Genomic DNA, 24,498 nt, shown 5'->3' on the forward strand with positions numbered 1-24,498 from the left:
TTCCTAGCAGCTTCTAAAAGCTCACAGTTGTTCTTAATTCACATTGTTCGGAGGCCGACAGCGCACTGGAAAAAGAACATCGGACGATACTAATCTTAGACGCTGACTTGCCTTAAATGATAAAAAAATAATCATTTAAGATGTGTCAGTTAACAGAATATATCATAAATCTCTAAATGCATGATAAATATATGGACTTGAACTAAAATACTTTCAACAGCTTACAGAAGAAAGTGGAATAAATGGTCTAACTGAACTGCTAAAGTAAAAACCAATACAACTCATATCTGTAATCTTGTAACTTGTATCCAACTGAACTCCTCCCTACAATTCCACGTTCAAGTTCCAACTCCAACCGTTGAACAGCTGATCAGATCAACAAATGTTGAGTTTAAACCATGTGTAATGTAAAAGAAGGGTACAAGAGTGCAGGTTAGTTGCAGTAGTGTAGGTGTAGGGGGTGTCACTGCCAAAAATGAGAGAAAGAAGTAGTGTGTTTTTTATATTGTAAAAGTTGTGTCATGAATTTGTTTATCTATTTGGATATTAGTTTTTATTTTTCAAGTCTAACTCTGTGTAGTTTCATCTAATTTTAGGCAAGTAAGTTTAGTGCTAGTAGATTGTAATTGCAGTTTTATTTCATAACTACAGAATCACAGACATGAATGCAGAGAAACATAATATTGAAGAAGAAACTGCTCCAAAGCATGATTGTAATGGAGTCAAAATGTACAACAGTTTTAGATATAATATATGTGGAGAGTTGATTACGGTATTAAAACTAATTGATCTAGAATTAACGGAGTTACCAAAACAACTTCCTGAACTTCAAAATTTATATGAAATTAATTTCTCTGGAAATAAGCTCTGCTGTTTACCATCAAAACTTTTGAATGCCAAAGGGCTGAGAATAATCAATCTTGCCAACAATAAATTTAGAACAATGCCAGAATGTTTAAGATCAGGTTTACGAGCTTTAAAACACATAAATTTATCAAATAATTGTCTTTCACATTTTAATGAACCACCCGCGTGCCTTCCTTTACTAAAGGAATTAATACTTGCTCATAATCAGATAAGTGTAGTACCTTATTGGGTCTTTTCAGATTATGTGTTCATGCTAGATATCCTTGATTTATCTTTTAATCCGTGCTTTAGGGAAGCCCGAGAATTTAAACAGTTACCTAAAAATAGGATAAAAGGTTATATAAAAAGTCTTAAGTTGATAAATACAGACTTCACTGTAGTCTCCCTTGGTCTGTTGTTGTATTTCCCTTTACTTACATCTTTAGACTTAGGTAACATTAAAAACATTATTAAGGCAACGAATACAATCTTCGATTTCGGGAAAGATTACATACCAAGGACTCTTGAAGAACTTTATTTAAAAGGTGTTTGTTTGGCTTCGTTACCCGATATTTCTTCACTGAGGCAGTTGAAAGTGCTTGATGTTTCAGAAAATTATCTTCAGATATTGCCAGCAAATGGAATTTTAGCTTCCAGCCTTCAATTTTTAAATCTGTCTCGAACAATGTTAATAACTTTGCCTGATTATATTGGGAAGCTACCTCATCTTACGCATCTTATGCTTGCAGAAAATGATGTAAGTATTTATGGGATAATAAATTTTCATCACCGATTGGTTTTTTTACGGAGTGGAGATATATTTATGTTTTTAGATTTCATCTTTACCATCTAGCTTTCATTTACTAAATAATTTGGAAGTTCTAGATCTTTACAATAATTCTTTTCAAGCAATGCCTGAAATAGGTTCATTTACTAGATTAAAGGCCTTTGATATATGGATGAATTATTTTGAACCTCCTTCAAAACCAGCGGTAAGTAATTTCTTACTTTTTTTTTTTTGTATCATACATATTATTTATATTATACCTTTCCAACTGGCTTTCTCCATACAGAAAATTATTTGTATGTAATAAAAATTTTAGAAGTTCTGGCTTTGTTTTTACGACATAATACTGCAGCAGTTAAAAATTGAGGATTCGAATTTTTTTTTCTGTTCTGACTTCTCCAGTTTAGGAGTAATTGCTTTAGAAACCAGTGGGTGTAATTCAGTCTTTCACCTTTAAACGAGTTTGTGCTGCTTCATAAATGCTTTTATGAAATTTAAATATTCTGTAATTTATTTTCTACTTTTGATCAGAATGTAAGAGTCTTTCAAAATTTATTTGCTGGTTGGTGTCACTACGTGAAATTCAATACCGTAGTTTCTATCTTAAAAACATATCTGTACGGATAGTGATAACAAATAATTTTCTATATTAATCAGTTTCTTTTACAGTTCATATTATAGGGAGTCGTTCTAAAAAAAAGGTCCAAGGGAAATGCCTGTTTTGGGCTATATTTTATAACCAGTAAGTGTCCAGCTATTCATTCACACATTTTGCAGATTTAATAGGAAGTGCCTGAGAACCAATCACTGGTGGTATAATATATATCGTTACTTTCTCAAGTGTAAGTGTTCGTTCATGGAATAAGGCATCTTTGTTAATGTACAATTTGTAACATCAATGCGTTTCAGACGCACTTTGAAATGTTAATGTTTACCTTTGGTTATGGTTTTCTAAATCTACTTATTTGGCTATATCTGCAGGCTCTAGTGTTCTGTAAATGTTGGATGGGTTAATTGATAGGTTCGTATACCCACAGGAACTCCAAAACCTTGAAAAGATGCGGTTAATTTAATCCTCTTTATGAAAATATCTGTAACACTATAAAAGTGATTGCTATCAAATTTTTTGCCGTCGTTTCAATTGGGCCATTTGTGGACTAATTCCCTTTGAATTTTTCAGTTTTTCGTTAAAAATTTTTAACCCAATTAGATTTGTCTCCTTATAATTGAAATTTCTTTAGCTGTAAGTTAAATGTTCAATTCGTTTCAGGGAGAAAATGGAACAACTTATGAAGATTTAATCAAAAATCTAAGAGAAAAATTCAATTTTCTTGACCGTCATAATTTTATTAAGGAAATAGTAGAACTTTGTGCTACAGAAACTAACAGTGAGTTATTTTTTCAGTTATTCAGTCAAAAATGAAGTTGTTAAAATATACCAAATAAGTTAGAAATTAGGAGAGGAAAAGTACGCGGCCAAAAAAAACATATGTAAACTAATTTTCCAATTCTTCCATCAAAACTAAAATTGAGTGTGTTATCTGATTGAGTTCTTGACCTCCTAATAGATTTTATTATTATTATTATTTCATGTACGTATTGATAAATTACATGTATATAATTTTTGTTTAAATTCATTAATGTTTATATTTTATTGCTTCTGAATTGATATGTCGAAAACTCTCCTCTAAATGTTGCCCTTGAAAACCAGAATTTATAATTTTTTGTGCCCAGATTTTTCCTATCTTCGTCTGACTATGCACACCTTTTCATCTTTATGGTGGGTGGCATTGCACACTTTTCTGGTGCTTTTATCTTTGTTTTAATTAATGGCTTTTCTTTGTCACTTTTTTGTAGTCACCGTCTCCAGCCGATGCCTTATCGTCGTTTCTATTCGTTTTTTTTTAATTAATGGGTTTTATGTTTATTCAAAATTTTCACCTACATAACGTTTCGCGTCCTAAAATACTTTTCTTCCCGTTAATAAAGCTGATATTCTTCTCAGGAAATAAAATATTTTTTTCTTTTTTTTGGACTAACTTCTGTCGTTGTTTTTTTTCGCACTTTTACTTCATCTCTCGCTTATAGTTTAAAGCAAATTCTACATATTATTCAATGTTACAGTTATTACCTAGAAGTGCCTAGTGTTTTTTTCATTTTTTTAGTAATATATATGCATATAATGTATACATATATTACAACATTCTTTGGTATCGGTATACATAGTATAGTGGTAGCACTCATTGTAATCAAACTGATACGAGAGAGGAATTTTCGCAAACTGAATGATCAAACTCAATAAAACCTTTATGAGTGTTTGGACTATCATTGTAAATATGGTACAAGTTACTAATCTTTTTTCAGGTTCGTTTCAGAGCACAAGTCCAGATATAAGCATTGCATCGCTAATGGCAGAGTAAGTACGTTTTAAAAATCTACATTGACGTTTCCATTAAACAAAAAAAAGAATTAATCAATATTTTTTTTTTTTTTTTTTTAAGAAATTCCAAATATCAATCTAACATAATTTCGAAGCCAGAGGAAGAGAATTGGGAATCAGAAAGTTCAGATGATTTATTCGATCCTTCGGAAGGTATCAATTTCATTATTATTATTTTTTTTTTTTTTTTTTTTTTTTTTTTTTTTTTTTTTTTTTTTTTTTTTTGGCGCATCAACAGCTAAGGTCATTAGCGCCCGGAGCTTTTTCCAGTGCACTGCCGGCCTCCGGACAGTGTTCTCTCGTTACAGACAACACTGTCCATCACCGGACAGTGAATTATTATTATTATTATTATTATTATTATTATTATTATTATTATTATTTAAGGCGCGTCATCATCTAAGGTTATTAGCGGCCGGAGCTTTTTTAGGGCACTGCCGGCTTTCGGACAGTGTTCTCTCGTTACAGACAACACTTTCCTTCACCGGGCAGTATGCTGTAAAAAGCTCCTAGCAAGATAAAATTTAAGAGCCACAAGCTAGACTGTCATCTCCGTGTTGATATCCAGTATTCGCTAATCACTCAGCTAATCAATTCTTTAGTATCTATTTTATTAAAATAAAGTTTAGTTTTCTCTTTTTTAAATGTTATATGTACAATTTGCGTAATGTTACATTTAAAATGTGAATCAGCGTTACTTCAAGTTCAGATATCTCTAGAAATAAAAAAAATCATTTCAGATAGGATAACATAAAAAAAAGCGTTCCTTATTTTCAGTTAATACATCCTGTTTATAGTAATTATCAAATGGGAAAGTGGACTACCCATACTCTTCTGGCGTCCCACTCTCTTATAACTTCACAATCTCCAATATTTAAGTGAACACCTACAGCAAAATATTCTTATTTTTTTTAAATACAATATCTCGCAATTTTTCTTCAGAGAAACCATTTTCCTGATATCTTGGCGCTCCTGCGGGAATCTTAGCCTAACTAAACAAACTTCTCTGACACACACAGTGCTTGAGATAGTTGTTACGTGTATATGTCGTTAACCTGGGGTAGCAAACCCAAAACAAACGAACTCTTCATCATTCATTTTGCAGAACACATTGCAGCCTACATTCTCTGAATAAACACAGACTCTTAAGGGAGCCATAGAAGATTCTCTAACTGGGTTTGGAGGCTATCTCATTAAAATTAACATGTAAAACCAGAAAATTATGGTTATAACCTTTAAACCATGGTTGTAACCGTTAATACCGGTTTCATTTTTTCATTTATAAGTAGTGACTAGAATATTGTGCAGGGATTTGTTGGGAATCTGATAAGACGAAGTATGAATATTTATAAAATTATCCCATAATTGTTACAAACCGTCTAAAATGTAATGAATACATATTTTTTATCATTTGTTGTTTTTTTTTCAGAATATTTTTATCGTCAGGTAGTTTCCCTTGATAATTGCAATAGAGATTTCCGTAAAAATTGCTTGAAATTTTGTCCAGAAAAAATTAAAAATAGTCCACATCTTTTTCAACCATACACAGAAAGGTCAAATTCAGAGTGTTGGGAACAAAGACGTTTACTGGTACAAGTGGAAAATATGTCGTTAATTGAGGATGGTCAGTTTGAGGATGCGTAAAGACATTTTTTTTTTTTTTTAATTCGAACACGCTATTCAAAATTATTTAAGTTAAGTTAAACTAAGATTTTATAATAATAGTAAAGTGAAATAGCTACTCCTATCTCGAAGAATCTGTCATAGATTCTATGGAGTAGGTAAGGTGACAAAATGATTTAAATATAATTATTGAAAGTTTCGCCACTAACTGTTGTTCTTTTTTATTTGTATTAGAAAAAAATATATCTTTTTTGATGTATAAGGAATTGATTTCATTTAGCAGAAGAAATTTCCTTTCTGATCATGGTTTTACAGTTTTCTATACTTAGTCGCTTTGTTCATTTGATATTTAATGCTAAAATAATTATTGCTATATGCCCAAATTTTTAAATGTAAGAAAAAAGAAATTCGAAGACAACCTTATTCCTTTGTGATACTTAGTTACAAAATAGGTACGTACGTCTTTTACTTTATAATTAATAAGAATCAATGTATGTTGATTTTTCAGTGATATTTTTTATTTATTTTATTTTTATGCAGTTTTTTTCCTAATGAATTTAAAATATTTGGTTTATTAAATAGTTCAAACCAATTTTCGCTTTTCATTTAGAATAACTTCATATAAACATAATTAATTCTAAGATGAGAAATAATAATAATAAAAACTGGTTGTGGTTGCTTTTTAGAATGAAGTTATACTTATTCAAAATAAATTTTTTTTAAGTGGTTAGACACAAGGCCTTTAAGCCAAAAATAAAGCTTAAATTATGAGGAAAAGTTGTTTTTTGGCTACAGCTGAAACTCAAAGCACTTATAATCCTAGTTTTTTTTTCACCAAAAATAATGAACACTAGTTTTTTTTTATTTTACTCGCAATAAATCCTGTCTAAAAAGTGTTTTATATGAAGTGATTCTACATATCTATATATAGTCTCGTGTGCCTTATTATAAGATAGTTCTTTCAACTAAAAATTAGCGAAAGGCAACTTGCTTTATATAAGATATTTTCCAAAGTGGTTGCAAGAGCGAATACCAATAACCTGTGAAATAGTTCATAATATAATTGTAATAAACACATTTTACAAGAAATTTTAAAGTTGTATGTAAGTTAATTTTTTTAAGTTCTTCTGTTTTAGGGAGGGATTTGTGGCTTACACAAAGGCTTGTGTAGTTTTTTGCAAAAAAAAAAATTAATTAATTAAGTCAAAATAAAAGTAAATAAATAAGTATAATGATGAGAAAAGGGCAATATTTATTTTTGACACATTAATTTTAGTTTTCCATTTAACACGATTGAAACTGCATGGTGTCTCTGTAAAACAAACAAATAAATAAATGATTTAAAATTGAGTTTAAACGGTTTTTAATTTTTATGGAAAATAATTTTTTTTCATATTTTTGATTCTGGTTGAGTCTCATCAGCTTTGTAAAATTAGTGCTCAGGCTGAGTCAATAGTTCTTTTTCATGTGTGAAGCTTGTCATTTGCGGCAACTCCTTCAGTATGTATAATGCATGTCTGCAAAAATAGACATCTCATTAATCATTTAAAGAAGAAAAAAAGTAAAATTATGAATACCAATAACTGACTGCACCCTACGCGAAAAAAGGTGAGATGAATATTTTAAAGAAATATTTATTATTCATTTACCCAAATTTAAGTTTAATTATTAAATAAAATTAGAAATTATTGATTAAAGTAAGAATAAAAGAGTAATATTTAATCTCTATATTTAATTCTTAACAAAATCAAGCAAACTGTATTCATTCTTAAAAATGTTTTCTTTAATATATCAATTTTGTTGTAAGGTGCTCAATGTAATGTTTTTAGTAAGGCTAGTAGTTGGCTAGCACACAATATTGATTGATCCATCATATGGACAAAGAAGGGATGATTGTTACAGGAGAGATACCATTCTTCTATGTGAACTACTGTGAAGATGGATCAGGATGTAACATTAATTTTGATACATTGGTGTTTTCATACTTAAATTAAATTAATGACATTTTGCTATTGCCGTTTGGATAATTTTTTTCAGGTAAGTTTGTCGCTATATAAATTAAAACTACCCTTGGTTTTAAGCATTTGATATTTCCATTATTGTCCAACAATTGAAAAAATAATTTGTTTATTTTTTTTTTTAATTTAAATTTACTTATAAAATTAATTATAATAACTCTTTTTTACAGTAAAAAATGACAGTACCTTTGAGGAGATGTTTTTACCTCTTCAATTTGAGACAGGGTACCATGTTAATTGGTATTACAGTTCTGGTGAGTTTAATATTTTTTTTATACTGTAATACATGTTTATTTTTCTAGTTGATTATGAATGAGCATTCAAAGAAAATTTGTCTCTCTGAAAGAAAAACTTAATATTGTGTCTGCTAATGTTTATAATTATTTGTTCATTGGCATCATTTTATTGACTGAACTGAATATATATAATTCCGAAAGGTCAACAAAATAATCAAACTCGTGTAATTTTAAATATAATAGTATTTAACAGATTTCCCCCGAAAAACAAAAATTAGATCACTGTTTTGAAACATCTTCATGATTTTTTTCTTACCGCAATTGATGTACTAAAATTTTCTTTTATTTTGTACAAAACAAATTCGCTAAAAACCACAGAATGGTTCTTCGCTTAATTTTTTTTTCCTATTTCGGGAATTTTACTTAATATTTAATTTCTATTAATATTACACGATATTTGAGGCCGCTCGTTGCTCAGTTGATAGCGCAGGAAGCTTAGTGCTCCTCTCCCTTACTGCCTCCAAGAACTGCCATAAGAACTACTTTTCCTCAAAAAATGTTTCAGATAAAAGTTATAGATCTGCATGTGTTAAGTGGCGCAGAAGTTTGTAAATATCGTTGGAATAGTTTTTGTGAAAATTAAGAAAAACAATAAAAAATAAATTCAGTAAAGTTGTGCATACGATTATCTGATTTTCTTCAGGGTGTCTGAGCTGCAATTGTTTTTAATTTCGGTATACTCAATGAACTAATTGAATCCTGATAGAAACTGCATAACCGAAAATTCATGCTGTTTTTTTATTTGGTAAATCCTTGTTTTGGTGAAAAAATAAGGTCAAAGGCCAAATTAAATTAACTTTTCTTTTATTCTTTTTCAGTCACAGATCTTTATATTACAGTCGGTACGTTTCAAAGAACTATGTCCTCTCCTTGAAAGAAGCCTCTTATAAAGGCACCACTCGCGTAGAGAAATGGGTTCAAATTGAAAAAAAAAAAATACTCTTTCTGATCTTAGCTGTTATTCCTTCGTATTGAAATTTAAGGCCTGGCGATTCAAATTTTTGAACCAAAAATTGCTTCTTCTTTTTTTTTACAAGTTCAGGCATTAAAAAAAGTATTTTTTTTAAAGAAGAAAGTGTTTTTTAAATGAGTGCTTTTAAAAATAATGCCTATTTTGGGAATCTTATATTTTAGTCCTAATAATCAAGATTGTTGTATCGCGAACTAAGATGTTGAACATTTATCGTCTCCAAGCCCAAACTATCCTTCATGAGATGTTAAGATGTTTCCTTTTAACTCACAAATTCCTAAAAAAAAAAAGGTGTGGTACAAGCCCTGTCTTCTTAAATTACTATGTCTAACAAAGGATCCAAACTGGAGTCTGAGAGTTGTCCGCAAAAACACAGTCTTATCATCTTACCATCTTCATTTTAGACTGTGATATGCTTAGGAATTTTTTATGAATTTTTAATTTTCCCATTTAAAAAGAATAGAAAATGTTATTCGTAAAAAAAAGTTTTGTTTTAATTTAACTGAAACAAATTGTGTTATAAATGTTCATTGAATGTTAATATGATTTTAGAAAAAAAATAAAATGAAACATTGATTACAGCTCCTCTCCGGATTTTGTTTATTTCTTCTTTTGCTTGGAAGTGCTCATGCTCATGAGATGGCAACTATGTTGGAAGCAGACATTGAGGATTCAGCGGAACGTGAAGGCATAGTCCTTTCAGCCGATGGTATCGATGTACAAGAATCGCACAATGACATTATACTCCATAAGGCTCACAATCTTGCAGTTTGTGAGTAAAATTCTAAGCATTTGTGAGTTAAAATCTTAAGAACAGGCATTACCAAGTTTTGAATGAATAATCTTAAATCCAAAAATAAATCATCTCGATTCTAAAATAATACTTATGTTCCTAATCATTTGTCACTCCAATTGAATCCTTAGTCGGCTTTTTAAAATGGAAATGTTTAACAAATTTTTTTCCAATATTTTTTTTTGTTTGGCCTGTCACATAATGTTCACATAATTTGTCACATAATGTTCACATCTAAATTGGTTCTATACAAGTGATGCGAAATTTCACGATCCGATTACGATATTACATAAACACACCACTTTTTCGTACGTTTTCAAACGTTGAAAACTTTGAATTGAAAATTTTCACAAATTGGCCCTAATGAGATGAGAAAAATTAATCTGAATAAAACTGTCTTGGCGTTCTGCAAAACATTTTATTTTCAAGGCTGTGGAACTTCACTTCGAATGATTCAAGATGTTTTCTTAATTTTTTTAATTGATTTTTTGTTGGAAGGTAAACAAATAGAAGTTTTACTCGTAACTTTTGGAAAACTTCCAACAATGGAATAACTGGAATTTTTCCAGCAGAATAATAGAAAAACAAAAATCACTACACTGTTTTTCCAATTCACGTTTAATGGATTATATTTGGAAAAAGTCCAATGATTATATTTTAAAAATTGACTCATTCAACTAGGAATAATTTGTTAATATATGTATATAAATTAAAATATTTTGTCAATTAATCATTTCTAATTAAAAAAAAAAAATGTTTTAAGTACAAAATAAATTTACGTGTTCTATTTTAAATAAACTTTTAAAAATATTTTATTATCGTTTGATGGAAATATCAAGTGCATTAAAAGAAATAAAATTATTTCATTTTCATTACCGGACTATAAATAAAGTTTATCATTACCCATTCCAAGGGGTAACAGCTGGACCGAACCCAGGATCTAGGGGATCTGTAACCCAGTATTCACTAACCGCTCACATAATCCCTTCCCTTGCAGAGCTTGTTAATGCTGATTCCAGAACTTAAGTGAACAGTTCATTTAAACTGAATTTAAAAATAACAAATAAATTATCAGAAAATTCCTGAATCTATACTTCAGAAATTATTAGTTGTACTTAAAAAAAGAAAATGCGTAAGTAAGGGAATGTGTTGCAGTGGTGATCGTATGGCTGTACCTTGGAGTGGCTTTAGCAACTGTACATCTGGTTCTATGTGTTTTACTGCTGTATGGCGCAATAATGGTACTCTATATTTCTAATATAATAACATGTATATGTATTGGTAGTAAAGTCATAAAAATTATATTTAAACTTTGTTACCGACCCTTTTGATAGAGAGTGCGACAACTATTGGTGCCATGGATGTGTGTCGCCCTGGTTGGTCTAGTTCTTTGTTGTACTGCTATGTTAGTCTCCATGTACCTGGTAAGAGGATATGGAGCGCTTGCCATCTTTATTTCATCCTCGATTATCATCTGTAAGTTCAGTATAAATTTTATTTTAGGTATTTTAAATTTATTAACTTTCTTTATTGATGTATCGTCGGCCCAATTAGAAAGCATCGTAATTCAACTTTTGGTTTAACAGTTTACTATTTGGAGAGGTATTTTAAATAAAACATAAAATCCTGCATTATTTTCCGGACAACCCAATAGTAAACATAATTGTAAAAAACTTAAATTTAAACACTTCGTGACTCTGTCTATGAAATTAGTCTTTATAAAACTTTATTAAAGTTTGAATTATTATAGATGCTTCGCGATCTATAAGATCAGTGTTATTTTTATTGATAAAACCTTGTTGCTCCAATAAATTTGAATTATTATTTCCACCCAGAATAGCCCTAAAATAGGTTTTCTTGTGGAAAAATTCAAAAAGTTGAGCTTTTGCATGATCATTAGGTAACTTTAAAGAAATCAATTGAGATAGCATTCGAGAATACGGGAAGAATATTTTGGGAAATTTGCACTTGCAGCCACGCCTTTTTCTTTAAACTCATTTAATTTCAGCATCTCATTTAGTTCTTGTTAAAACTGCATAAGGAATAGGTTTCTACATATTTGCACTTTAGAAATAAGGCTAAATAACCCGAGAAGTGTCTAAATTTTCAGGCTAGGAAACGTTTCAAATAAAAATAATGTCTACATTTTTGCATCGAGTATGGCAAATTTCAAGATAATCGTTAAAGCCTTTTTTTAGAAAACCGTCAAAAAAAATTATAAAGTGGCACTTTCAATGGCATTTTTGTGGAAACCGTTTTATAATATCGTCTGATGTCACCCAGTATTAGATTTGAACTCTTTTTTCCATTACTGAGTTATGCAAACCTTGCAATTGTAAAAACTACTTTTTCATATTTAGGGGTTTTCAAAACGATTTTTGGTTTAACTTCATAACCTGACGATTGGAATACTTTTTTCTACGAAAGTTAAAAGATAGAGCAGCAATGGTCCTAATACAAAGTTTTAAACAAAATATATCTTCTTCCTGGGAAATTTGAATTTTTGAACTATACCAGTTTTGCTAATTATCATGAAAAAAAAAAATTATTAATCTATTTTTACTTAATTTTGTACAAAAGAGACAATGTTCAGAGAGTAATTTGGAGGTAAATAAATTTTAATTCATTTAGAGGGCATTAATACAATAAGCTAATCATTCATTCCAAGCAAAACCTCTAACCTTCAGCAAATTTTTCAGGAATTTATGAATTTGAAACATATTGTTTACATTCATATCGTTTAACAGATTGAAAATTCTAAATTAGAAATCGTTTAAACAGATAGTTTTAGTCAAATAAATTTTATTCTGATTTGTTTACAGCTTTGGGATTTTATTTGTGGATGGTAGTTTACAGTCATTACATGGAAATGGCTGAATCCAAAGGATGCTCAGTCAGTGCGAGAACACATCATACACTTAATGATCGCTATTTACTTGTAGCTTATACAACCAATGTTTAGTTGAAGCTATTTCTGCAACAATTTGGGGCAAGTTATAATAAAGTTTTTTTCTTTTATTTCTTTTAAAACATAAATTAATGCAAAACAGTGCCTGCTGAAACACAAATTGAATATATGTAAATTTATAATTTATGTATATATATAAAATAGGGTTTGGACAATTAAAATCGCCTAAAGAATGCGATGGATCCACCCATTCATAAAAGCAATATCGTCAGGCTAGTCAACTTACGCTTATTATTCATTAAACAAAAAGTAAAAAATGTCAATAACGATTTTTCCGAATATAAAATTTATTTTTATATTAGTGGTACAAAATTCCATTATTTATCGTGTAAGTCTGAAGTGTAAAATATTGAATACTTTATTATTATATTTAAAAAATACAATTATCCAATTATTTACTAAGCACGAATGTTCCTTCAGTGATTTTAGCATTTAAAACAAAATACTGATATAAGAAAAAAATTAATAAATATATATATAATATTAAATACTTAATATCAAACCTATTTTATGTTTCTCTTTTTTGTTTGTTTATAAACTTCTAATTAATAGTATCCCGTTTAAAATACTTTTGTTTAATAACTTGTCACATTAAATTATAGTTAAGATGCTTTTGTAATATTTGAATTCCAGAATGATTAGAAAAATGGTAATTATAGATTGGCTTTGCACTTGCTATTATTTCCATTTCACCTCTTTTCCAAGGATTCTGCCGTCTCTATGTCCTTCCACAGGCAAAATAAATTAGGACATGTTATCAGAAGTCGATCTGCGAACCCTCCTAATTTTCGATAATTTGTACCTGTTATTTTATTTTTTCGCTTATACTTTTTCAAAGTTACACACTTTAATCTTATATTCAAAAGTAAGTGGACAAATTTCTGTTCGATTTCTCTTCACCTATCATGCTATAATATTTTTTTAAATTTCTTTTCTTCTTTACAGTAACTCCTCGAACAAAAAGTTACTAACTCTCTATGAATACTACCCAACCTAAAATTGGATTGTTATCAGAATGGTACTTAATCACTTGTTAGGTCGTTTAGCTCTACTTTTTATTAGATGAGTTCTATACGCTTTTAAACGTTCACTTTTCACATTTTCTTAAAACGTTTGAAGCAGGGATGCTGCATGTCACCTACCCTATTTAAATTTTCCTGGACCAAGCAACGGTAAAATGAAACAGTAAATTGAGGGAAGTGCCTTATTGAAGTTATTGTGGTTAATTTGTTTTGCTGAATATCAAAGATGATTTGGAAGCAGCTGCTTTTAAAAAAGAATGGAGGGTGATCAATCATACGACTTTCTCATAGATTTTTTTTTTATACTAATAAGATACTTTAGAAGAAAGCCCACCCACCTCCAGAGGTGCCATTAAATGAATTTTCTTGGAAAAATGTCACAAATAAATGTTTTAAGTTGTCATTAGTGCAATGTATACAAAGCTGAAAGAAAATTGTTGGAGACTTTCAAGAAAATCTCAAAAAAGTAATATGCTCTTTAAACTGCTTTTTCCGTTTAAGAACTTTTGACAGCTAAGTAGGTATCGTGGAAGAATCCAACAGAAAGCTAATGTTCGAACCTACTCAGATCATTTTCTAAGATCAACTTTTTAGTATATCAAATATTTGCCCCAATCGCAATCTATTATTTAGAAAAAATAAAAACATTAGTAAAGAAGAACAGCCTAAATGCAATTCGGATGTGTTAGGAAAGTCTCAGCGAGCTCAGCCAATCCAAAATTACCATAAAAAACATTAGTGATTGAAGAACGATCAACTTTATTCTGCTCCAAGTATAATGCTTGTTTGTAAATATACAATTTTAATATTATTTTTCCCCTCACAAATAATCTGAGTATATAAAAAATATATATTTGTATATGAATAAAATTACAAAAACAAAAATCTTTGTTTTGGTTGATTTTTACTCATTACAGTTTTTAAAACCGTTCTCATTTTGCCGGTATTGCATATTATAACAGCACTTTATGAAGACAAAATTATATTTTTGTACATATAAATTTTTGTTAACAAAAAAAATCATTTAGAATTATCACCCAATATGCACTGATTTGCTTATCCTCAGTTTTGATTAATTACTTAGCACTAATTGTTTCTAAAAATATTAGGAGACGTACTTTTACCCTTGATTCTTTTTAGAAAAATGAAGTCATAGTAATACGAAGTGTTAGTGGGTAACATGAAGATAATTCTAATTATTTTAAACAGGTAATGTAAGAAATACTTCTTTAAAAAAAAATATTGTTGAACCAAAAATATAAATAAAAATAAAATGATTTAAAATGCCTTCTAAAAATTTTAACTCAAGGTAAAGGCAATGAATGAGTGGATAAGTAAGTACCTCCATGTGATGTTAAAACATTATTTACGGTAAAATTAGTTTTTTGTTTTTATTTTTCAATTTTTAGTTAGTTTTAAACAATATTCTAGCACATGGTGCCTATAATATACAATGTGTACAGGTGATATCTTAATAAATAAAATAAAATAGCACAATTTGTTTGATATTGCATTTTTTATTTTAAATTCTTCCTGATTGTTTAAGAACAATTCTCTTTAATAAGTACTGGTAATTTTCACAACTCCAATCTGCAGTGGGTCTTCAAGGGGCCGGCCTTGATGCAGTAGTGAAGTAGTAAAGTTACGCCAGTGGCTAATAATGAACTCTTGTGTCTGCCTCTCACCTGAGGTTTTCACTTATCATTGCTGCAACTACTTTGGCCTCCACGCTTACTGCACTACTGCATCATTTTATTGTGTCGTACATGGTTCAGATCCTCTGAGGATACCATGGGAACCCTTCCGAGCCATGCAGGCCTCATTACACTTTTTTTCAGAATGCCTGAGTACCCAGACAATATTTACCAATAGTCATCAGAGTATCTTTTCAAGCAATTACTCTCTGCTTTGAATTTACTATGTAAGGCGTGATTCCCAACTGAGCCATTCTGGTTTTCTGAGAAAATTTCAACTATAATTGATTATCCTTCTTATATAATCTTTGTTACACGAGTATTGCAATGTACTGCAAGAAGCTATGTTTGAAATCCTATGCTTAGAGGAGAGACATTGGATTACGCACTTTTCCCTTTCTGCCTGGTGCCGTCTGGGAACCTCGCGACGCCTAAAGCTTAAAGTAATTATTTGATTATTAATGCTTATTTAATGATTTAAGAGGTAATGTTACCTAAATTGTTTTTTAAAAATATTCTCAGAAACAATCTTGGAACCAACGAAGTCTGAATTTCTACGAATTACTGTAGAACTTGAGGCTCTAGCAAACAGCTCGTGACTTATAGCAATGCTACGGCATTTACGAGTAGGTTCAGACGACTAGATACTCACTAGGAGGAGAAATTATAATCTGTAGTATTTATCCTTTTAAAAGGATTTTTTAAAGGAATAATACTTGCATGGGAGCTGTTGGAAGGGGATTCCTTACCTAACACCTCTAATAAACCTTACCTCTGTAGGTAAGGCCTCTAATAAACAGTTTAATTACCAGTGTAAAGAAAATTGTTATAGCAGCTTAAGAGAAAATTTAAAGAAAGAATAGTTTAAGGGATACTTAATAGAGGGAGATCGCTAGCACGAGTGAGGGAAGAGAAGACTTAGTTCTTTCTATTGGCTGCCACCGAGTGAAGAGTGTAGTTGCTTTAAAAGAGTGTATGAGAAACTATTAAGTAGGATTTTTATCACTAATACTAATTTTGTAGATGTCGCTAAAATATCTGTAAAAAATCTGTAATGTTTTATGGTTCGTTTTAATACATCAAGTTATTTTAATTAAGAAGTTATTAGGTAATACTAAATATACATTGATCAATAAAACGGCAATTATTTTAATCTGAAATCTATTATTTATTAATGTTCCATGAAATAGCGCAAATGGTAACAAAACACTTCTTAATCTACAATAAGCTCCTTTACGACAAAATAATTGACAACGTTTGAACAATGAAATAATATTACACATTTTTTTTATCGGATGTTGGTTTGGACAAATCAACGATCACTCAAATGTCGTTTGCTATATCTTCAATCTAAAGAAGGAACAACAAAACTACTTATTTAGAAAAATTCTTACACACAGCATGAATTTGGCATAAAAAAATTAACAAAACCAGATCATATCCACAGCAATTGTCACCTTGTAATTAAAAAATTTAAAAACGAATTTATGTCTTCTTGGTGATTACCTCTTACACTAAGATGTTCAGTTCATAAAAAAATCAAAACTATCTATTACAACTTTCCAAATATTTATTTCCGGACTTCACCAGCTGTTTTATTTCTTGTTTAGGTGGATGAACTAGGGTGGCTAACCATTCGTCAATAGTTGCATCATAATAAACATCACTCATGTGCTTCATCATATATACTTCCAATGCATCCCATTCTTTCCCCAATCTGAAATTAAGACAAAGAATTTGTAATAATATTTTAGTATGAAATCTCTTTATCATAAAGTCAACAAGGAAAAATGACGTCCCAGCTTACTAATTACATATCATGATAATTCATATAAAAATTTAAAAAATCAGTCCAACATCTACATTCAGAGATAAATAACATTGAATTAACATCATCCTAAAATTCAGCAGTTCTCTGGGAATCGGAAATATCAGTTGGTATATTCTGTAGTTCATAGCTGAACACTTTCGATATAGGTTACGAACCATTCGCTGAAGAAAATTATTGCACTTGTAGACGATGGGTCAGCGTGTAATGAAAATCATGTTATGAGGGCAATTATCTAGTAATGAGCTGGTTTTTCCAGACATCCTACCGCATCTGTGACAGAGGCGTCCAATATCTGCTGTAAACTGCCGGCTGCCAGTTTATAACAACGCCGAAGGGTACAAAGTGGAATTAGGCTTTGTTGATGATGTCCAAACTCTCATTTTTACTGGGTTTTGGGAGTGTGTCTATGCTCAAATCGCCTGAAGCTTAAACTTCATATTTCGTTTTCGTATCCCTATTGATCCCAGCAGGGACTTCAGAAACAACTACTTTTTTTCGTAGTATATGGTAATGAGATTCATTTCTTTTCTGTTATTTGATTAAAAAAGATCGTCATTGACTCTCACCCCATTATCACTGTTTAGAAACACCTATTGTCTTCTCCATTGATCACATAATTCATTTTTAAACTTTATTCACTCATCAACTTTTATTATAAACATATTTCAGGATTTTTTTTTTAATCCTCTGACCCAAAAGTCCCTATAATTGGATTATCCCAGGAAAAGAATTGTTAAAAAAGTTGTAGGCCTACACTAGTGCAACGAGAATAATCATTTTACAGAAATTAGTTAAAGCTATTTTTAAGAGAATCTCAAAAAAATAGTTTTTACGATTGTAGAATTTTCATCAAACTGGAATTTTATGAACACATAACACTCCATTGTAATATGCAGGACCTGTACATTAATAATATTCAAATGGTCTTTTAAAGAAAAACCTACCATCCCACACAATGTTAAGCCTACCACCTCTACAAAATTAAAATCCTACATGAATACAATCTAGTATATTGATAGAAAATATCAAAAAAAGTCAAAAATCCGCTCATTAAAGCGTTACTTGCGGTTGACGGATTTAACTAAGTAGCAATCAGGTCCCCTGATTAGGTTCCAATTTTTGAAATATTTTGTTCAGAGATATCTTAAAAACCACTGTTTCTGACCCAAGGGACTTTAACTCTCTATTACCCAGAGTGAATTTCCTTTTTTCTATTTTATTTATATTTCTATCTATTTATTCCTTCACTTTCTTATTGCTGGTTTATTAAAGTATTGGAGAAGTGAACTACATTCTTAAATCACCACTAATATTTTTCCCAAGTCACCACCATTCTTCTGTACATGTTTGCCTATCGCTTCCCTACTCTGTTGAACTTTCTTTTTTCAATTAGCTGCCAAACGAACCTCAAAATCAGCTTCAAAATTAAAACTTACTCGAAAGCAGCGCTGATAAAACCTTGTATCTGCATAGGATTTATAAAATTGTTTTTCAGTTGCCAAGGATTCATCCATGCTCCAACTCTGAAAAGACAAAAATCAAGCATAAAAAATGTACAAGACTTTCCGACAATACAATTGTCAAGTAAGAAAAATGAAAATGTTTTTCAATTGCTACAATTAATATTTTATCTTAGAAAACTCACAACGTACATTTACAAAGAAACATGACTTCCGAAAAAATTTGACATTATCGCGATCATTACAAACAAAACAAAAAGTAATTAATTAAAAATATTTTTGTACATTATTTCGTTATGCTGTTTGTGAGGCACGAAAACAGTTTATCAAAATAAATAAAAAATTGGCTGAATTAAGTCAAAAGTGAGGATGTAATTCGAGAATCGTATCTTCTTTTTCACGAGGGCTTAACACTGACCCATGTGAGTGTAGGGGTGTAGTCACAAAAGTTTTGGCATACCACACTTCAAATAAAACCTAAAACTTTTCACTGGAAAACCAGTCATTTATCAATGGAATTGGGATCTGTTCATCAGTACTTACAGTGTTCAGTGTACACTCAGCAATAGGTTCATCGCAGGTAGCTGATAGTATGTCAGTGGCAAACACTGACCATTCTAGCATTTAGTTCTATCACTTATATAAAACGCGAGTATGTGCAAACAAAGCCCAAACTTAGAACGCAGCGAGTTACCAAAATCATTTAGGTTAAACAGTAATGCCTATTTTTTCAGGCGGGCCTTAAGTCCAACTACCAATTAGGTGTCGTGGACGGAGGCGACTAGCAAACATACTTTACTGTAAATTTCTTTTATTAACCATTAAGTAAAATCCAAGGCCTAAGACCGGGAATCGATCCCAGTACCACAATACACGTTAGTTTCGCAGTTCTCGCCTCTAAACGCTCGGCTACCGTGGCGCCTTCATTTTGGTTATCATTTGGTCATCAAATGATTTGACTTGGTAGTCTATTATTCATATTTTTAACAATCTGTCATCAATAATTTTAATATTCATACGGATGAATTATTTCTTAGAGTACTTAAAACAAAAATTATACGTACTGATCTGAACTGACAATAGTTAAATGTTTTCCTTTTAGATTAGCAAACCATTCAACACCTGTTGCTATTTTCCATCCAGGAAAGCTCAGTTCAACAGCAACAGCTTGGGGTCTATAAAAAGCAAATCGCTTTTAATAGATGTCTATATTTATTCAAAGACAATAAATCATTCATAAACTTTGTTCCTATAACAATTGGTACATAAATGTACCGAAGAAAAAAACTTAAATAACAATCTTTAAGTTTGAAACTCAATGGCCACATAACATTATTTTTTTAAATTAAAAAAATTACCTGGGATATGGATTAAGTAAAAGAGGAACTTTAATGTAACCAAGTGAGGTAGCTACTTCTTTGTAAATAGTTGTACCGTACGTTCCAGTGGTGCATATTTTAAGGCAGAGAGCCAAGGAAGGCAAAGCTGCTGGCAACAGTTCGCACAATGTAGCGTAATGATCATACCTATAATTTACAAAATGAAATTATATTTTCCTTCACTATTCATTCCCTGGTCAAAAAAATATTCGACATTGCAGAAATTAAGTCTAGAGTAACCGTGACTGAGTTATATTTTCTTCTCAAAGCATGACGTTATCTTCCGAGGGCAGTAAGTGCCATGGTCAAGTTCAGTCCGATATTTAGGTGTCACTCACGACCAGAACCTTACCTTTACTCTTCATATAAAAGATCTTATCAACAAAAGCAAGGCAGCTTTCTGAGCAGTTTCCAATAATCATCAGGGAATCCAAACTTGACCACAAGGAACAAGCTTTTATACACAAGGTAAGCCAAACCCACATTATTATACGCCTACTCCTCAAGGAGCATCACCGACAGGACCAATATTAATGGTAGGCAGATAATGCTGAACATGTTTCTAAGTCTGGCGAGGTATTCGCTGTGACATAAAAAGATAAAAGGCTTATACGATGTCTTGTAAGATGGAAAAAGTTGAAAATTGTATTTGTCTTTATGCCTTTACCAGTGTAAGAACACTGAGATATAAAGCGTTGGAGTTGAGTTTAGACGTCGGAGAGTGAGAAATGCTCCTCTGTAAAGTGAGCTTACATTGTTTAAGGTTTTTGTCAAATTTTTCTTTTTATTTAATGGTCTGATTTTGATCCTTAATTTTGAATACTTAGGAAATTATACTATATACTAAAAATCCAGAAGAAAAGCTGTGCGTAAATATAAATATATTTGAATAAAATTTCTTTTTGCTTGAAAATGTAACCAATGTCCGCCAAAATCAACATAACAATTTCGCTAAGGAACCATCGTTCTGTGTTACACATTATCATAGAAAGTATATTAGCTTACCTTGACCATCCAGTAATTGCAATACCTAAAATAGTAATTCTGTCTAGTTTAGAAACGGTAGAGAGCCACTGTTCATGGTTGCTTACATGGTGCTGAATCACAGGCAGCACTTGGCATGGTCCAGTGGCACCTTTGAATGCAGAAGCTACCCATATCTTGCCAAAACAATCTGCATACTTTTCCCACAATCCTAACAAATAAAGAAACTTGGTCGCATCCAAAAAGAAGAACTACTGGCTTACATTCAGAAATGCAAAAAATGCTAACCATTTGGAATCTGAAAATACTGCGCAGGCTCGTAGAACCAAACCATAGGGTCAACCATTTTCCCAAGATTGAATTCTAAAAATAAAAAAAATAACAATTTATAACTTCTATCACTTTTTAAACATAAAAATGAACTAGAAATACGAGGTTCGAATAAATAATAATTTATAACTTTCATCACCTTTTAAACAAAACAAAAATGAACTAGAAGTACGAGTAAATAGACTGCTATTTTTATGTTTAGATCTTTCTAAAAAATACACGAAATAAGTACTACGTAAAAGAATTAATTATCTGGGACAATTAAGTTGGGCATTTAAATCCACTAAAACTGGGCTGCAATCATGTAGTGTAAATTACAAAAATCTAGTAAAAGCAAATATCGCTTGTGTTTTATGGAGAAGCCATGCTAACTTCATTCTACTGAACTAACCCTGCAATTAAATCTGATTTCCTAAGAAAACAAAATATAATTTCGTTTATGTACGAGGTAACTGCATTTTTTATTATTATTGTTACATTTTAAAGTATTAAATAACGATTCATTGAAAACTTATGCATTAATATATAGCAATACAATCAATCGGAACTAAATGGCGATTGGCAAGAGCTATTCTTAACTCTCAAAAATATTTAATAAATGAATAAAGGGATGTGTAATACAATTCTAAAAAACATTAATGAAAATTTATTACGGCAAAATTTCTTAAATGATATCGAATGTAATAAAATTTCCAAAAGTCAAATGTATTTTTATGTTTTAAATATTTTCTGTAGAGATATATGAAATTGTTCAAGGGGCTAAATTAAAATACCCAGAAAGCCTCAATAGCAGGCACAAAAAACAGTTCAGAAGGATGGGGAAAAAATTAGAAAAAAAAAAACGTAAAATTTTAAGAACGTTTCTAACAGGCCAAAAATAGAAGTGAAGTATGAATTAGATACTGGGTTTAGAGTACTTGTTAACGTTTAATTTACCTTGTACTTTATTTTTTAAACCGACAGTTTTTTTAAGGAGATTTTTGTACCTTTTGGGTAGAGTTTCAAGATAAATATTTCTATTATTATCATCCTAACTTTAGAAATAATCAATATAGCCGTTTTCCAGAGAATTCCAAAACCTTTAAATAAAGGTTTAACCTGTAACGTAGCACTTCTGGTTCACAGAGTTTATTATAGTAAGCAATAGTTTCATAATAAATGAATATTGTGTAGCCGGTGGAATTGTAAGTGTCTCAGGAAAGACATTTCAAAGAATGCTTAGAGTTGCTTTACCCAAAGAATCCTAAACAAAAATGCTTAGGAAAATGTTTCTAATAAAAGCAAAAGTTATGGAGAAGAGGTACCAAGTTTTAACTGTATTGAGACTTTCAAAATGCAAATCTAAAGAAAATTTTGAATAGATTGAGATCTCATTTGTGAAATAAGTATACGCCATTAGGCGCTAAGTTGTTTACACAAAAAAAAAAATAATAATAAATAAATAAATAAAAAATAACCACAAGATCAATTTTGAAAGCACCGTTTGCCCCAAATTTGGCAAAAATGTTTAGAACTTATTCGATCAGCGCTGCTGCTAAAAATTATTCCTAAAGACAATATTAAAGAATATGTGGAAGTTTTAGCTTTTCATAAAAAAATAAAAGAATTGTCAAAGTTGGTTGGCTTACAATAGAATTTAATGATTTTATAAGAAACACATGCGTAAATTCGAATAAGTGGTAGTGAGCTACCCTAATGACCGAGTCCTAATAGTAATATGTATGGTGACGATTCGTACTATATATGAGTACGATGAGTCTAAAGAATTGCTCCCAAACGTCAACTACACTACAGGCTCATTAGTCGGAACTGTAGAGTAGGTGATTATATTATAGTTAAGACTATGACCCGCAAGAGTACCAAGATCTATTGAAGAAGTAACTATTTCATTTCCACCTCGAGCATTCAGATCACAAAGAAAAAGTAATTGAACAAAAATCTTATACCGAACCAAAGTCACATAAACGCAAGATTCTTTGTCTGTTTTCTATATTATTACCTTTAATAATATTAGTAGGTACAGTCCTGAGCATATCATCCCACATAATAGGCCGGACACCAGGATGTTTGTCCTGGATATGGCTTAATATCGATATCAGGTGATTCATTAGAAGATATGGCCGTTCAAAATCCATACAAATGCTACACATCCCCATGTGCCAAACCTGAGCAATATCAACAAGGATAAGCTACACTTTTATTTGAAAACAAAAATCTAAAAAACAAATGTGACTTAAGAAAATATAGAGAGTAAAAACCAAATTTAGTTGCAGAAGTATATGAATAACGACTCGCTTCAATCATACAGATTTTCAATCATTTTAGTAACTAAAACATAAAACTAAATGAAACCTCATCAGCTCCGATATGAAAAAAACTGGGAGTCACGGGTGCCTTTTCAATGACTTGGTCTATCATCGTGGTAACTAGGCGAAGCGAATCTGGATGACTAGGGCATAAACTGCTAGGATACCTACTTACTTCACGTAGGTACGCCCATTTTTCATGTCGCAGAACAAACTGAAAAAATTAATTAAATTATAATTTAATATTCACGTAATCGAGCACTCAAGAAAAAAAAATAGGAAAAAAAAAAACGACGTTACCTCTAAATGTCCAAAAGTTTGAACGAGGGGTACAACTAGTAATTCATTTTCTTCCGCCAATTTATATATTCTCTCAACTTCATCCTCTTTATAGCCAACAGCGCCCACGCCAGAAGACCCAACAACAGAAATTTCTCCACTGTATGGGAATGTATCTTCCCATTCTATAAGCACTCCGGTAGCTCCCCAGTCATGTATCACTGGAAACAGCTGAAAGTGGAACCTTAGGAAAAAGAATTTCCCTTATTGCGTAAGGTATAAAAATCAGGGATTTTTACCTTTTCAAAATAATCCACTTTAATTGGAGCTCTTTTCAAGTCAAAATGAACAAGCCTATGAAGTCCCAGGGTGGAACGCAATTCCATTTCGCATTCTAGCTGCAAGGGTTTATTTATTTTTTTTTTACAGCAATCACATATAATTTAAAATGAGTGTTACTTTCCTCTAGTAG

At 30.9% G+C, this 24,498-nt stretch overlaps 3 protein-coding genes across 5 annotated transcripts; 2 read left to right on the forward strand and 1 right to left on the reverse strand.

Annotated features, from left to right (window-relative positions):
• The first annotated feature begins 395 nt into the window (after positions 1-395).
• Positions 396-7,733, forward strand: LOC141448933 (uncharacterized). 3 transcript variants are annotated; one of them, XR_012455264.1, is made up of 7 exons: positions 396-1,603; positions 1,680-1,838; positions 2,904-3,021; positions 3,998-4,049; positions 4,135-4,226; positions 5,503-7,304; positions 7,504-7,733. XR_012455264.1 is itself a non-coding variant. In XM_074117804.1 (6 exons), the coding sequence occupies exons 1-6, from the start codon at positions 662-664 to the stop codon at positions 5,715-5,717; spliced, it is 1,578 nt and encodes a 525-aa protein (XP_073973905.1). In that variant the 5' UTR covers positions 396-661; the 3' UTR covers positions 5,718-7,733. The 3 variants fall into 3 exon arrangements, 1 of the variants encoding a protein (XP_073973905.1); XR_012455263.1 differs by having other exon boundaries at positions 7,526-7,733; XM_074117804.1 differs by having other exon boundaries at positions 5,503-7,733.
• Positions 7,575-15,269, forward strand: LOC141448935 (uncharacterized). The gene is made up of 6 exons (XM_074117807.1): positions 7,575-7,733; positions 7,885-7,968; positions 9,563-9,752; positions 10,929-11,014; positions 11,108-11,249; positions 12,596-15,269. Exons 2-6 carry the CDS (start codon positions 7,891-7,893, stop codon positions 12,733-12,735), a joined length of 636 nt encoding a protein of 211 aa, XP_073973908.1. The 5' UTR covers positions 7,575-7,733; positions 7,885-7,890; the 3' UTR covers positions 12,736-15,269.
• Positions 15,270-16,601: 1,332 nt separating this feature from the next.
• On the reverse strand, positions 16,602-24,461 carry LOC141448934 (hexosaminidase D-like). Its single transcript, XM_074117806.1, has 10 exons — positions 24,326-24,461; positions 24,048-24,257; positions 23,794-23,961; positions 23,441-23,606; positions 21,400-21,474; positions 21,133-21,322; positions 20,107-20,274; positions 19,813-19,923; positions 18,725-18,811; positions 16,602-17,174 (listed from the first exon to the last, which is right to left on the reverse strand). Exons 1-10 carry the CDS (start codon positions 24,410-24,412, stop codon positions 17,003-17,005), a joined length of 1,434 nt encoding a protein of 477 aa, XP_073973907.1. The 5' UTR covers positions 24,413-24,461; the 3' UTR covers positions 16,602-17,002.
• Positions 24,462-24,498: the final 37 nt, after the last annotated feature.

Source organism: Rhodnius prolixus, unplaced genomic scaffold (genome assembly GCF_049639745.1).
Source record: "Rhodnius prolixus isolate KJV_2025 unplaced genomic scaffold, Rpr scaffold_2, whole genome shotgun sequence".
Taxonomy (NCBI): domain Eukaryota; kingdom Metazoa; phylum Arthropoda; class Insecta; order Hemiptera; family Reduviidae; genus Rhodnius; species Rhodnius prolixus.